The 17,297-nt window shown below is 37.7% G+C and overlaps 1 protein-coding gene across 4 annotated transcripts in view; it reads right to left on the bottom strand.

Annotated features, from left to right (window-relative positions):
- atxn2 (ataxin 2) overlaps positions 1 to 17,297 on the bottom strand; it is a 139,435-nt gene that overhangs the window by 65,621 nt on the left and 56,517 nt on the right. For all 4 annotated transcript variants that reach the window (XM_063034633.1, XM_063034630.1, XM_063034631.1 and 1 more), the window contains 2 exons: positions 15,933 to 16,092; positions 54 to 175 (listed from right to left, as the gene is read on the bottom strand). In XM_063034633.1, coding sequence (XP_062890703.1) covers positions 54 to 175; positions 15,933 to 16,092 — 282 coding nt within the window. The remainder of the gene's footprint in view (positions 1 to 53; positions 176 to 15,932; positions 16,093 to 17,297) is intronic.

The raw sequence follows: 17,297 nt of genomic DNA on the forward strand, positions 1-17,297 counted from the left end.
GGCTATTTGTTTTTTTTTCTTCCTTTAGAGGATTAAACCATAAAAATATTTACCACATCTGATTCCAGAGCTTCTAAATCTTCATTAGTACTATCACCACCATCCCATGGTTCTAGATCTTTATCTTTGTGCTCACCATTTAGTCTCGAGCCAATGGCAGCATCAGTAAAGGCATCTGAAACAGAAATTAAATTTATAATTTGTTTTTTAAAAAGCCAACACATTACCCTACTGTATGAAATAATTCAAAGTATCACCTGCAGATACTAATGGAATTAAAGTAACTTTTTATCTAGCTGCATCGATACCGTGGCTGGAGACCACAGACATACCAATTAAAGCAGGAACATGTATGTATAAATTTAGGTATTAAATGTTTATTTAAATAATTATGCACTAAGCTATTTAAGTTAAAGTCTAAGGAATTGTATTATCCATTATATGTTACATTGGGGCACAATGTGTATACACAATGATAATTCTACTGAAAAAATGACAGGATCATTTAGAAATTTGCAGACTAAATGTGGAAACGAAAATATCCTGTTTGTAATTATATGATAGATGATTCACCTCATTTAAGTGATAAACCTGATGGACAAGAGGAAGTTTCTATTCAATATAATAAAAACAGTGCAAGTGTTTAAGAATTGACATTTACATTTGTAATTTTCATCCATGAGAATAAGGTCATTTGCAAAGAGGATTCAAAGATATTGTGGAGATAGCACATCGAATAGTGAGTGCTCACAGATCATAGATGCTATGTGCCTGCAATGTTGCTTCAAGTTCTTCATTGCACATGTGCATACAACAATAAACTTGACTTTGAAATATACTTTTAAATGAAAAGATACAGGTTTTGGCCTCATCTCCAAGTTCTCCAAGGCAAGCAGAAACCAAGGCAGCCCATGCAATCACGTGACTATACTTCATAGGGAGTTTGAGATTTAGAATGTCACCAAAGACACTAGGAAATTTCTACAGAAGGGGAGTGGAGAGCATTCTGACTGGTTGCATCACCGCCTGTTGTACAGCTCCAATTTAGAGGATTCAAAGAGGCTGCAGAGGGTTCTTGACTCAGTCAGCTCCATCACACGCATAAGCTTCAAGCCCCACTCCCAAGCCATCAAGGACATCTTCCAAAGGCCGTGCCTCAAGAAGACTGCATGCATCATTAAGGATCCCCACCACCCTCTTCTCATTACTACCACTGGGGGAAGGTACAGGAGCTTATAGACCCACATCACATTCAACGTTTTAGGAACAGCTTTTTCTCCTCTGCTGTCAGACTTCTGAATGGTCCATGAACACCGCCTTGCTATTCCTCTTTGCACTATATATTTATTTATTCATTGTAACTTATAATTACATCTACACTGCTGCCACAAGACAACAAATTTCACAACATATGCCAGTGTTGATAAATCTGATCCTGATGTGAGATCACAGGTCGATTGATTGAAAGTAGGGGTAATCCTTGCTGCAATCATGCACCTCCCAGATGTTTTTCAGAGGTTGGAAGAAAAGTGAAACTCGATGACAATCATAGAATTATAGAATAGTGCAGAATGGAGAAATTCAGGTACACTTGCCATGGCCGCCCTTCTATATTAATCCCATCGCCCAGCATGTGATCTATAGCTTCTATGCCTACACAATTCAATGCTCATCTACAGACTTAAGTGATGTTAGTGGCTCAGTTTCAACCACTCTCAGTGCACTCCAGGTATTTGCCACTCTCAGGGTTAAGAGGGTCTCCCCCTCACATCTCCTCTAAATCTCTTGCCTGTCATGTTCTCCAGATGTATCTATCTCTAACATAGTGGAAAAATTTGCTGCGGTCCACCCTATCAATATTCAACTTTATGCCTCAATCATATCATATTTTAACCTCCTCTGCTCCAGGGTAAACAGGCCAAGCTTCTCCAGTCTCTATAACTGAACTGTTCTATCCCTGACAACACAATGATGAATCTTCTCTGCACCTCCTCAAATCCTAACATATCCTTCCTATACCTTGGCGAACAGAACTACATGCACTGCTCTGTCTGGGGTCTCTGGCTATGTAGTCAGTCCATGCCTCTTATCATCTTATACACATTTATCCAGTCATCTCTCATCCTCCTTCACTCCAAAGAGAATAGCCCTTGCTCCCTAAAACCATCCTCATAAGAAATGCTCTCTAATCCAGGCAGCAACCTGGTAAATCTCTTCTGCACCCTTTCTAAAGGTTTGATACCCTTCCTATAATGAGGCAAGCAGAACTAAACACATAAGACTGTAAATGAAAAAATACAGACGTTGCTCAGTGATGCAGAATGTAATTAAGAAATCCAAACATTGAGTACTACAAATCACACATGCAAAGTACAACATCCTCAGGAGTGAGATCAAAGCCATTTTTTCCCCTGTAGTATGGACTATGTACAGTTTTGAGGAAAAATGCATTTTTGTACTCCGTGGACAGGTTGAATTTTGCTTCCTTTTTACAGTGCTAGGTGCGAGGCTGCTTTTTTAAAAAAAAACACATGACCGTGGACAAAAAAAATTGAAAGAGGATGAGCGGTTTGGATTGAGGATTTTTCAGGTGTATACAGTGGTGTGGAATTGTAAACATAATAACAATAAACTTTAACTGGTCTAGAATGCTGTCATGAACCAGTACCAAGCTGAATGCTCCAGTATTTGGAAAATAATGTCCAAATTTCATTGAACTGAATATCAGACAATTCCAGTTTTCAGATGTCCAATATGTACCACCAGTCTTGGGTCTCATTGGCAAACAGAAAGGAGAAAGGAGATCAGCAAAAGAAATTTTATGGTCACAGCCTAGGACCCATGCTGTAAACTCTATAACTGTGACCCTCAGGGAAGGGCTTGGACTGCAAATGGTCAAATAAACTTAACATTCAGCAGTCAAAAAGTGTGAAAAATAACCAATGCTCCAACAAAAGGGTAACTTAAGAATCAGTATTTTGAGAACTTGAGGATAAATTTGGCAGAAAAATAAACTTGGTATGATTTATAAAAAGGCAATATGAAATTTGCCAAAGCTCAAAATGAAAAATCTAAACCTAAAACAATGAAAAAGTCAATGACTGAAAAATGAAGATTTAAGGGGATCAGACATGAACAATTTCAGCAAATTATCTTAGTGAAATTATCCAATAAGGAATACTTCACCACTCCAGAACTCTCAATGACCAGATCTTGTTTTCAATTTATACCCATGGTCACCCCAGTTTTACCCTATCAGAAAATCAGAGGCAGTTTAAAAGAACCTTTCCTTCCCAATTTTGACTAAAGCTCATTAACCTGAAACAGCAAGTGTTCTCTTCCCATACACAAAGCCAAAAATGCCAGAGTCTACAGTTTACTGATTTTCAAAATATTAAACCAGCTCCAATTTTAAACAACCTTTAAATATGATCTACACCATGATGACCTTTCAGCAACCAGGCCTGGGTAGTAATCTAAAGGATTCCCTAATTCTGAAGGAGACAGATTTGAGCTTCATCCCAGTGGGTCATGCTGATTCCCTTAATCCTTTTTATTCCATACTCTTAGCTCACTGAACGCAAGCATCTGCTGTAAATGAAATGTGCTTTGATAGTTAGGAGATATTGAGGTGCAGCCAATTTCTTCCAAAAAGTAATGTAACTGGGCCATATTGAGAAATCTCATGATGAAAACCCATTACTTCATCATTTGGAAGGAGAAAAAACAAAGCAAGATCCTAAGAACAGGCTGCCAAAATTTTGATCCTGCTGAGGTTAACAGCTACATCATAGTCCCAGAGGCTCAGATTTGATCCTGTGATACTGTGTATGTATTCTTGTATGTTCCACATACATTCACATAGATAAACAGTGAAGTTTGCCCCATGTCCGCCACACTTGGTGACTGAGAACTTGTCCCTACTGTAAATGAATTAGATGGGAACTCGGGTAGAGTTGATGCAGATGAGAGACAACAGGTTACCAAGAAATAGATGGGGGAATGGGATTGCTCTGAAGTCAGAATGGATTGAAAGTGCCAAATTACTTCCTTCAATGTCATGATGGATGGGATAATATGATGATGATGATAATAATAGAACCATAGAAACTACAGCACAGAAACAGGCCTTTTGGCCCTTCTTGGCTGTGCCAAACCATTTTCTGCCTAGTCCCACTGACCTGCACACAGACCATATCCCTCCATACACCTCCCATCCATGTATCTGTCCAATTTATTCTTAAATGTTAAAAAAGAACCTGCATTTACCACCTCGTCTGGCAGCTCATTCCATACTCCCACCACTCTCTGTGTGAAGAAGCCCCCGCTAATGTTCCCTTTAAACTTTCCCCCCCTCACCCTTAACCCATGTCCTCTGGTATTTTTCTCCCCTTGCCTCAGTGGTAAAAGCCTGCTTGCATTCACTCTACCAATACCCATCATAATTTTATATACCTCTATCAAATCTCCCCTCATTCTTTTACACTCCAGGGAATAAAGTCCTAACCTATTCAACCTTTCTCTGTAACTGAGTTTCTCAAGTCCCGGCAACATCCTTGTAAACCTTCTCTGCACTCTTTCAATCTTATTTATATCCTTCCTGTAAATTGGTGACCAAAACTGAACACAATACTCCAGATTCGGCCTCACCAATGCCTTATACAACCTCATCATAACATTCCAGCTCCTATACTCAATACTTTGATTAATAAAGGCCAATGTACCAAAAGCTCTCTTTACGACCCTATCTACCTATGATGCCACTTTTAGGGAATTTTGTATCTGTATTCCCAGATCCCTCTGTTCCACTGCACTCCTCAGTGCCTTACCATTAACCCTGTAAGTTCTATCTTGGTTTGTCCTTCCAACATGCAATACCTCACACTTGTCTGTATTAAACTCCATCTGCCATTTTTCAGCCCATTTTTCCAGATGGTCCAAATCCCTCTGCAGACTCTGAAAACCTTCCTCACTGTCTACTACACCTCCAATCTTTGTATCATCAGCAAATTTGCTGATCCAATTTACCACATTATCATCCAGATCATTGATATAGATGACAAATAACAATGGACCCAGCACTGATCCCTGTGGCACACCACTAGTCACAGGCCTCCACTCGGAGAAGCAATTCTCTACTACCACTCTTTGGCTTCTTCCATTGAGCCAATGTCGAATGCAATTTACCACCTCTCCATGTATACCTAGTGACTGAATTTTCCTAACTAACCTCCCATGCGGGACCTTGTCAAAGGCCTTACTGAAGTCCATGTAGACAATATCCACTGCCTTCCCGTCATCCACTTTCCTGGTAACCTCCTCAAAAAACTCCAACAGATTGGTCAAACATGACCTACCACGCACAAAGCCATGTTGACTCTCCCTAATAAGTCCCTGTCTATCCAAATGCTTGTAGATTCTGTCTCTTAGTACTCCCTCCAATAACTTACCTACCACCGATGTTAAACTTACTGGCCTAAAATTTCCGGATTACTTTTCGATCCTTTTTTAAACAATGGAACAACATGAGCCACTCTCCAATCCTCCGGCACCTCACCTGTGGACAGCAACATTTTAAATATTTCTGCCAGGGCCCCTGCAATTTCAACACTAGTCTCCTTCAAGGTCCGAGGGAACACCCTGTCAGGTCCCGGGGATTTATCCACTTTAATTTTCCTCAAGACAGCAAGGACCTCCTCCTTTTCGATCTGTACAGTTTCCATGATCTCACTACTTGTTTCCCTTAATTCCATAGACTTCATGCCAGTTTCCTTAGTAAATACAGACACAAAAAACCTATTTAAGATCTCCCCCATTTCCTTTGGTTCCGCACATAGCCGACCACTCTGATCTTCAAGAGGACCAATTTTATCCCTTACAATCCTTTTGCTCTTAATATACCTGTAAAAGCTCTTTGGATTATCCTTCACTTTGACTGCCAAGGCAACCTCATGTCCTCTTTTAGCCCTCCTGATTTCTTTCTTAAGTATTTTCTTGCACTTCCTATATTCCTCAAGCACCTTATTTACTCCCTGCTTCCTATACATGTCATACAACTCCCTCTTCTTCTTTATGAGAGTTGCAATATCCCTTGAGAACCAAGGTTCTTTATTCCTATTCACTTTGCCTTTAATCCTGACAGGAACATACAAATTCTGTGCTCTCAAAATTTCTCCTTTGAAGGCTTCCCACCTACTGATCACATCCTTGCCAGAGAACAACTTGTCCCAATCTACGCTTTTTAGATCCTTTCTCATTTCTTCAAATTTGGCCTTCTTCCAGTTAAGAACCTCAACCCTAGGACCAGATCTATCCTTGTCCATGATCAAATTGAAACTAATGGTGTTATGATCACTGGAACCAAAGTGCTCTCCTACACAGACTTCCGTCACTTGTCCTAACTCGTTTCCTAGCAGGAGATCCAATATTGCATCCCCTCTAGTTGGTCCCTCTATATATTGATTTAGAAAACTTTCCTGAACACGTTTTACAAACTCTAAACCATCTAGACCCCTAACAGTATGGGAGTCCCAATCAATATATGGAAAATTAAAATCTCCTACCACCACAACTTTATGTTTCCTGCAGTTGCCTGCTATCTCTCTGCAGATTTGCTCTTCCCAATTCTCGTTGACTATTGGGTGGTCTGTAATACAGTCCCACTATTGTGGCTATACCTTTCCTGTTTCTCAGCTCCACCCATAAGGACTCAGTAGACAAGCCCTCTAATCTGTCCTGCCTGAGCACTGCTGTAATATTCTCCCTAACAAGCAATGCTACTCTCCCACCTTTCATTCCGCTGCCTCGATCACATCTGAAACATTGGAACCCTGGAATATTAAGCTGCCAGTCCTGCCCCTCCTGTAGCCAAGTTTCACTAATTGCTATGACGTCATAATTCCACGTGTCAATCCACACCCTCAACTCATCCGCCTTCCCCGCAATACTCCTAGCATTGAAACATATACACCTCAGAAGATTTTTACTACTACTAATAATAATAATAATAATAATAATAATGAAATAAAAAAAAAACTGCAAGTTGTTGAGAACTTGGGGTTAATTGGTGGGCAGCTGTCATTTCAGGTAAGGAAACTATGGGAACAAGCTGCTTTTTAAAAAGATCAGAAATGTATAATTGGAGCTGCATCTGCTTTAAATTGGCAAATTACAAATCCTAAGCAATCACTCTGCTGATTACAATTGAAAGAATGTGTCATGTCCCAAAAGCAGCCAAACCTCAGTGATACAATAATTCACTGCCAGTTCTGAAAAATTATTATTTTAGTTATTTTCAAGAATGTTTCCTTTCCACCTGAATACATTCTGCCAATCCAATAATCTCAGATACAAACCAATACAATAACCTAAGTATGTTGCCAATGTTTTACTAAATCTGGTACAGTAAATTATTTGCTAGTCAACTATTTTCTAATTCACTAAAATGTGATCCTTATTAAAGTGCTGTTTTGTGCACATCGCAACCCTTCTACATCAACCCACTTTCACATTTTTGATTATCAAAATACAATAGTTGGTTCCTGACAGCACTTTCAACCCGTAACAGCTCTCTGAGAGCAATCTAGTCCATTCCCAGTTTTCCCACAATCCTCACTTGAGTATCAATGAATTCCTCTTTCCAGTAAAATACAAGTTAAAAATTTCCTACATGATTTTTAAAAATATAACCAGCCCTAGAAGTATTTCTAGTATGCAAACAAATACAAATAATTTTATCAGTACACAGCAACAATAAATTCAAGGATCACCATGAGATGGAACCATAAGCAACAAAGGATACCAGACAAAATCCATACTCTAATTCTACTGAACTGTGCAAGTGTCAGTCAGAATTTTTTGGCTTGGTCATGACAATGAAAATGTTACAATTTTTTACTTTAAGGAAACTCAACACAAATTTTATTCCTCAGAAAGTAGCCAAAATTCAGAATCTGCAATTAAATTTTTAAAAACATACAAATATTATATGCTGCTCCCTTTCCTTTGGAAAGCCCACATCAGTGCAATGCAGAATAACTAAATGCATTGGGGCAAATGTTTTCTTGGTTTACTGTAGCCAAATCAGTGCTAACAAGTAGCTGTATAAATACCAGAATATCTCCATTCTTTTTACAACAATTTGTGGAGTATTTAATAAAGTACATCTTTTGCTAAATGCCACAAAGAAACTAAAGACTTGTCAAAATGGAAATAAAGGTTCTGCTCTCTTGCCAATTATAATGCTCACAATTTTACCAGGTGATGTAGTAACCTTTGTTAAAGTCCAACATAATTTGGCAAAAGTTATGCCTTACTGTGACATACTCATCCTTCTCCCATCTTAACAGAACCAATGTCCAAGCAAGATTTCTTTTAAGTCAAGCTAATTCATCAAAGTACCGAATCTAGTGATTTAAACAGCTGAAAATTTTAAGATGTCGAGTACAAAAAGCTGTTTAAAATGCAAGTTATTTTATACCATCACCTTGAAAACAATCTCTTTTGTACAATTACATAATTTTAGATAAGTACTCTTGATTTTCATTAAGGTTATTTAACACATGCAAAGAGGTATTCATAAATTTTCCAGTTTCTGTTCACCAAGTTGGAGATATCTTTGCAGAATGTGTTTAAGTACAAAAAAGTCACAAATAATTCAGAGTAAAAATTAAGTGAATTTTTCCTAGAGCAGTTATGATTTCGTTTTAGTAATTTGAGGGTCACTTGAATTGAACATGCAATGCTTTCTAAGATTTATGCCACTTTAAAGCAGCGTATAAGCAGAAGTTAAGCTCAGAATCAGTTTGAAACCAAAAGGGACAGCGTAAACATATGCACATTATAAACAAACAATAAACAGAATTACCTGTTTCAGATGGAACTACAGAGACCAGAAAGAGAGGGTGGAAAAAAGAAAAAATATCAGTAAACCAAATATGTACTAAGGATCAAGATGATCAATCAGCTGTCAGGTTTAATGAACAGCAACATTTGCTTATTAAAAATATTGTGCATTGTGTACTCAAAATGGGACATGACTATGAATGGAGCAATTTAATACCCTCTTTACAATGAAGGTATAGCAGTTAACACAGTAGCTAGAAAACAGCACCTATTTCTTGATAGCAGTTTGCAATGCAGAAAATAAGGGGAGGGTGTTTCTAATTTGACAGGGCACTAAGACTGTGTTGTAGACGAATGCATGCTCACATCATGTACTTGACCAAAGATTCCAACACAATGCTTGCATCCTTTTTGAATATGCTAGAGGATCATCCACTTTTTTTGCACAAATTAAGCCAAAATTCAGGAGAGATCATTAGGTCTTGTTCCTGAACTAATCTATACAAAATCCTTCATGGCAGTATTAAATTCTCATCAATAGGTTTCCATATACAATTTTAAAGGGTCAAATAAACAGAATAGAACCATCAGTACCTACTCTACTTGTTTAAATGTCAGTAAAGTTCAAAAAGAGAAATAATGTATGAGAACATGAAAAGGCAATGTGACTTCACTGGACATGTGATTAGGAAAGAGGAGTTAGAATGCACGGTAATTATGGGAAAGATTGAAGGGAAGAAAGCAAGAGGAAGACAAAGACAAATGATGATGGAGACAGCAGCCAGAGAACTGGAAATGAATACCAATGAATTGATCCACTTGACCCAAAACAGGAGTGTGTGGGCCATGGCAGTCAAAGCTCAAACTGGGCATGGCACCTGATGATGATGAAAGTTCAAAACCTCTGCAAATTCACAGAGAAATGTGGAAGCCTCAAATTTACTGTGCAGTAATGAATAGCGTATCTGTCAAGAAACATAACTGAGATTTTAAGGTCATTACAATTGGGAAATCCAGCAAAAGGTTTGACCAGGCACAGGATCTATGAATACACTGACTTTAATGGAGATTAAAGAATTACAGGAAAAAAATGGAAATGTTCCTTTTTCAATAAATATTTATACAGGATTTTATTTATCAAGTTGTTGTTGGAGAAAGGAAGGATAACTATGCATGTCTAAACTATTTCACTGTGATCTTCAACATTTACCAACAGGTTCAATTATTAAAAAATACATTTTAAGATTCTACTTCTAACAACTATGTCCCTAAAATAAATATATTTTAATGCCAGGGCAACAGATTCAATATCTAATTATTCTTAGCCACCTTGTCAATGGTGTCTCTTCTGTCTAAGTTACTTAGTGCATTGTTCAGCTAGGTTTGCATTTCTATAGATAATGTCTGCTTTCAGTTAATGCCTGTAAGCATAAATCTACAACAATCCCCAGGCTTGGGTTGCAAGCTATTAAGTAGTGCCATGCAAGAGTCAACAAATATCCACTTCCAACGGGAGAAAGAATAAGTACAAATCATTGCAATGGCACTTCCACTATCACATTCCTATCATTAGCACTCTGAAAAAATAAGTTTCCATTTGCCTAGCTGGATGTATTTGCAATTTTTAGTTATCTCAACACCATACAGATCATATATCTGTTTGAATGGCACCAGGCCTTTTTAACACATTCTCACTCCATCACTGAAGATTTGTTGTTGATGTCTGCCTATTGGATAGAGCTCAGAAAGTTTTCAGAAACTCTTCACAAACCATATTGGACCCCTGCCCATCAAATGAAATTGAGCATAAATTTGTGGATAAAAATAGTGCTAAATGAATCTGATATTTGAGCTCAAAAGCATTCTGCAAACTTTTTCGGTATACTCGATGACCAACCAAAAAAATAAAACTTGGATTAGACTTGTAACATTTCTACACTGTGCTTGTATGTAAAGAATCAAACTTTTGACAGAAGCATTATCTTCTGATTCTGCTGGTGCTTAATTATCAACAACTTGTTTAGAATTTTTTTTAAACCTGGAATGTAATAATAAGAAAAATCTTAAGTTTTAACTGCATAACAAACCAAGACAAACCACTACTAACAAGATTTTCTATGAACCGGTCTATGGATTGAATTTATCCTAAACCACAACTTTGCCAAGCATCCAAGATCAAATAGTTTTAAAGGTATAAAAGTGAGGCATACAACAAATAAACTGTCCTTTAAAAAAAATTTTGGTGTTCTACGATTATGTACTTAACATGTGATACTTTCTCTGTAAGAACTTTGATCAAAAGAAATAATTCATTCTTTTAACTGGTCATTTTATTTATTAATTAGACTAGTTTAAACTTTAAATGAGCATTTATATAGCAAGCATAAATCAGGATATCTGAATTATGAATATTTGTGGGCTAGGAAATAGAACAGGGCCTGAAGCTCAATGTCTGTGCTGACCATGATGCTAATTTAAACTACACATGGTTTATCTGTCTACCTCTAGTTTATATCCCTCAATTTCTACCTGTCCATGTGCCAATTTAAATGCTTCTTGAACATTACTTTTGTTTTTGCTTCAACCACCTCCCCTGCAGTACATTCAGGCACTTGCGACACACATAAATGCCTGGTTTGTAAAAACTGCCTCGTAGATCTATATTCAACTCTTCCCTTTTTGCCTTAATTTATTACCTCTAGTATTTGACATTTCCATCTCGGAATAAGACTTAACTATCTCCTCTTTCCAAGCCTCTCAGAATTTTATAGATTCCTATATACCCCTAGCCTCTGATACTCCAGAGAAAATAATGCCAGTTTGTCTTCTTAGGACTAATACTCTCTAAGCCAGGCAACATCCTTGTGCACCTCTCTGCATCCACCCACAAACCTCCACATCCTTCCTGCAATAGGTCACATCAGAACTGCACACAATACACAAAGTTATGTCGAACAAATGTTTCATATAACTAAAGCATGACTTCCAACTTTTATACTCAACACCCTGACTGATGAAGGCACACATGCCTTCTTTACGACCTACTTGCACTACCGCTTTCAGGGGACTTGGATTTGCACCCCAAGATCCCTCTTTACATAAGTGCTGTTAAGTGTCAACCCATTTACCATTATCATCTGGATTAAACTCCACCTGAACTTTCTCTGTATATATTTCCATTGATTCATGTTCTGCTCAATCTTTTGACAACCTTACTCACTATCTACAATTTTGTTCGTTTTCACATCATCTGCAAATTTACTAACCAGCCCTACTACATTATTTATCAAAAATAATGGTCCTAGCATTGACTCTTGCAGAACACCACTATTCACTGACCTTCACCACTACCCTCTGTATCCTTGGGCCAAGTCTATGATGTAGAATCCCATGTGCCTTAATCTCCTGGATAAGCCTACCATGAAAATGTTACCAAAGACCATGTCATGTAAACAACATCAATCATCTTCGGCTCCTTCTCAAAAAACTCAATTAAATTTGTGAGACTTGCTCAAAGCCATGCTTGACTGTCCCTGATATGTCTAAGCTTTTCCAAATACAAATAGATCCTATCTTAAGGATCTTCTCCAATTTATGAAATTTATTTGGACACATTTTTATTAGAATGAGTATAATCCAATATGCATTCAAACTATAAAAAAAATTGATAACAGCTATATTTCTGAACACCAAGTATTTATAACTGTACCTATATTGCTATGCATTCCATTAAGATGTAAACAATTGGTAGAACATTAATGTAAAATTGGTTACTATTGTTGACAACATATGCCTGCGAAAGTATTTTTAAAAGGTTTTGTTGGGGATGTTATGTTGCTATATTAGAGATACACGAATGGTTCAACGCACCAAATTTAGGTAGCAATCCTTTCTAAAGCCTTTGAAAGTATTGACATAATATTATTGTTCAATCAGATCTGCGACTAACCTGGCCCATATTGCTGTTGAACACTTTCCCACCTCTAACAAAGGATTCTTTCAGTCTAAATTATTTCCAATAGGAAACCAAATTAGCAAAACTATAAACTGGAGACACAAAAAACTGCAGATACCAGAATCTAGAATGACAGTCTGCTGGAGTTTCCTCCACTGATGCAGCTTGATTCACTGAATACTTCCAACAGATTGTTTGTTGCAACAAAACTGTAAACCAGCATACCTTTCTAATTAGATATGCCAAAACTGTGGAGTGGATAACTGTTCTTGAACAGATCCCTTTTCTTTTTATTGCCTCTCCTCATATTAATAAAATGGAGAATAAACATGGGCAGTGCTATTTATCTTTTGGTTGCTACAAGGATAGAAAAGTTTGAAAACAAGGAGAAAAGTAGAAAAAAAAAGTACTAAAACAAGGAGAAAATATGCCAAAAGAATAAGAGATAGGCCAAGTTCAATTCCTACCATCTACCACAATTCAGGTGGCAAAACACCAATGCCCAATCAAATATTCCAACAATATAATAATTTATGTCAATGTAATTCTTTAGAATTACTAACATTGGGAATGCAAGACCAGCGTAAAATACATCGCACATAAGTCAGTACTGTTTTTGCATTCAACTATTAAACATTTCCAGTGAAGTATCGATATTTAACTTCTCAGCCCTGCCTCCCAAAACTGCATTATGACATATTCTTTGAAAAGTATTCTTTCTGAAGGTTACTCTTGTTTTAGGACTTCAAGCAGAAGTTATTTCAGGTTAACTAACCACCGCATTCACAGAATCAACATAGAAAAATATTGAGGTTCATTAATGACCACATCTTGGTATACTGCACAGACCAAGAGGGCCAGAAAATTTAAGTGTTAGTTAATAGACCAGAAGAATAACTTCCGTATTAAGCCTGGTTTTATCTCTAATCTCTTCCAATTCTAATTAAACCAAAACACAAACTGCTTTTCTCTCCACGTATTTGCCTAAGTACACTAAATATTGCAAACATTTGTTTTTAATCTCAGGAAATTTTTCTCACTCTTTTTCCAGTACAGGCTCATGAACCTTCATTCAAGTTGTCCTTTTCTTAATATCTCATCCAGAAGATAACGCTAACAATAGTACACAGGAATAGGTGCCCAAATTTTGCTATCAAATTTTTGAAACAAACTATGAACCCAGAATCTTCCAATTCAGACAGTAGTATCCCTTAGCTAAGATATGCAGAGAATATTAAGTAAGATTAAATAGAATTGAACTCAAAAATAAATGGGAACCAATATTTCAATCAGATATGACATTGAATCATTCAAACCTAAATATCTAATGAAAATATATCCAGATCTGAACAAAGAACCACTTCCTCTTTCCATAGTCTTTGTACTAAAGTTCTCCCCTAAAGTGCCATTTCTAAGCCGAACATTTCAGCAGATACCACACTCTACATGTTCATGAAATAAAAGTGTTAAAACTGCATCTGGCATTTCATACAAGATGCTGTATGTGTGTAGATTATCAAGGCGTAGTTCCGGTTTGAATTTTAATATTTCAGATACAACTTCAATGGAAAAGAACATGAAAGGAAAAGCATAATGAAACTAGCAGCCACGCCCATGCATATAGAACCTTTAACTTTAAAATGTTCCTAGCCAAATTCATAGGAGTGTTATTAAATAAGAAGGACATAGGGAAAAGTTTGATTGGGGGGGGGGTATTAAGACACATCTTAAAAGTAGGGGAAAGTAGAGAGGTACAGAGTAATGCCACAGCTTTGTGTATTAGCAACTCCAGGCATGTTCTTTAATGCTACAATAATAATTTTTGTGGCTGAGCACAAGGCCAAAATCTGAGGACTATAGAAATCTTGAAAGGATATAGAGCTGAAAATAATTGTAGGAGGAGGGAGAGTCAAGAAAATGAAGACATATGAAAATAGAGAATTTTAACGCTGACCTATTATCTGATGAGAGGTCAATGTATGTCACCAACCATGGGTCAAAGAGCTGACAAGAGTGGGACAAAATATGCAATGTTTCAATTCTAAAAACATTCTAAGCATGAATAAGAGTCTAAACAATAGTTAAAATGTAATATAGGCCTTCGGTGTTCATATGGAAGTGGTGGGATAATTATGTAGCAGAAAGTTCACCTTGGGCGACAAGTATGAAACCACTCCCAAAAAGACTGATTCTGCTCAAGGCGATTCACAGTGAGTTATGGCCAAGGAACAAAACTTGTCACAAGTTATACAGCTGGAGGTATTTTTGCATATACTACTGGATATCAAGCAAAAGAAAAAAAGGCAATTTAAGAGTTCAAGGCAGGGTGAAATAAAGGTCTAAGAGTCATCAGTATAGGTGAGACAAGTGACAATGTGCTTTCCGATATTATCAAGAGGCCATTAGGAGACAGTAGAGATGGACCGATTGGTGGCACAACGACATCAGTGCAGGACCCAGGATCGGAGGTTCCTGGGTTCGAAACTAGTCAGGTCCACTCCCGAGTACGCTTTCCAGGTTGAGTGTCGAGATCGTAACTCGACCTCATAAAGTAAAGGGAAAATACTGCGGAAATGTCTGTGTGAGGGGTGGAGCGCCACACAGTCTCTCTCTCACTCCGCGCCTTGTAAAAGCATGAAAAAGACATCATCACGGACGCACGCACGGACATGCAGACGCACACACACAGACTCGCACGCACGCGAAAAAAGAGGAGACAGTAGCGGTAAGGACTTGCATGCAAAAAGAAATCACTACTGGTCATTATCCAGCTGTAATTGAATAGGCGAGAATAGAACTGAACAAGTACATTCCTACCCGGGTAGACTTGAACTCATGCTTCTTAAATTCTGTCAATTCAGCAGGTTTGTACTTCAGCTATGCTTGAAGGGAAATACTATTTTATTTTTAATATTTGATTTATTTTATAATATTATTACTTGGGGTCTTGGCAGATTGCCGAGAACACATTTCCTTCATGATGGTGGGACTCGGGTTTTGTAACTAAATTACTGTAACTCATGATATTTCCATTTTAACCTTTTCCATCAACTTAATTAAAATTTTGTTAATCAAATCTTAACAATTATTATATGAAATTCACATTGGTTAAAGTAGTTTAAAATGTCAATACCTCTTCTTGCATAATTTAAATCTACATCTTTAAAATGCAGCATTACAACATCTGCAGATTTAAAAATGATACTTTCAACAATATCTTCACGTTTTGGGCCCAGTTCTCGCGAGCTGGATTCTGAGTTTTTTCGGTGAGCAGCATCAAGCACCAAGTCACACTGGAAGAAAAACATTTGAAATCTTAACCATAGCGATGTTCATTTCTCAAATTAAAAACATTTCAGAAAACAAAAACTTTCCATAATTAAATGAACACAAATGCGAACTATGTAGAGTATGTACAAGTCTACTGTTGCATAAATATATTCATCTAGAGCAGGGGTTTCCAACTTTTTTTTATGCCATGGATCCCCTACCATTAACCGAGGGGTCCATGGACTCAGGTTGAGAACTCCTGGTCCAGAGTGATCCAAACAATTCCCAATGTAGCTTTCAATTTAAATGATTCCTTTTTTTTTCCCTTCCTCTACTCTCTCCGGATTTCCTGATAGCTGCCTGTTTATACAATCCAGGACAGAAACTCTACTTGATGCAATAACCCTGTCCTTTAAACATTGAAAATGGTCAGCATTTCTCACCCACTCAGCAGTCACAAGCTGTGATTTAGGTTACCCATCTTGTCCACTAGGTTGTACCAACACTCTTTCAACTGAACAAGGTGACAGCAGGAAGGCTTTCTAGCCTGTTGTTATTTTAGTCATTGGCAGCCACTCACCCTGCAATCATAGCTGCAATACCCACTAGTGGGGAAATATCGACAAACCTGCCAAAATCTCAACTAAGTTCAGCAGGGCAAGCCTATGGTGTATTCTTCTTCAGTGTTTGTGAAAAGTCAAATGACTGTCTTTCCACCCACAAATGGCCTCCGTTTTCAGATATTTGACCTAGAAGGCCTGGTGATATTCGTCAGCCATGTTCTTTTTTGAAGGTGGAAGTTGGGGGAGTGGCCACACATGCCAAATTAGATAACCAGGAAACAATGCAATTCCTGCCATGCCAATCATCTGCGATGAAGAGGGAATCTGAATTTATTCAATAACTAAATCAAAATATAGCTGCCATAGGGAGGAGAGGGGACAGCAAGCCAGGCTGAAACGGAGATGGATGAAGCTCCTTCTATCGAGCATTTTGTTGGCAAATGTGTAGTTGCTGGAGAACAAAATTGAGGACCTAACAGCAAGGTTGTTGTATCGGAGAGAAATGAGAGACTGTTGTGTTCTATGTTTGACCGAGCCATGGCTTTCTCCCAGCATATCAGCTACAGTGGTCAAACCAGAAGGCTTCTCGGTCTACCGGAAGCACCGAACTGGTGAATCAGAAAAGGCAAAAGGTGGAGATACGTTTCATGATAAAACTCTCGGTG

The sequence above is a fragment of the Mobula hypostoma genome, chromosome 27 (genome assembly GCF_963921235.1).
Source record: "Mobula hypostoma chromosome 27, sMobHyp1.1, whole genome shotgun sequence".
Lineage (NCBI taxonomy): Eukaryota > Metazoa > Chordata > Chondrichthyes > Myliobatiformes > Myliobatidae > Mobula > Mobula hypostoma.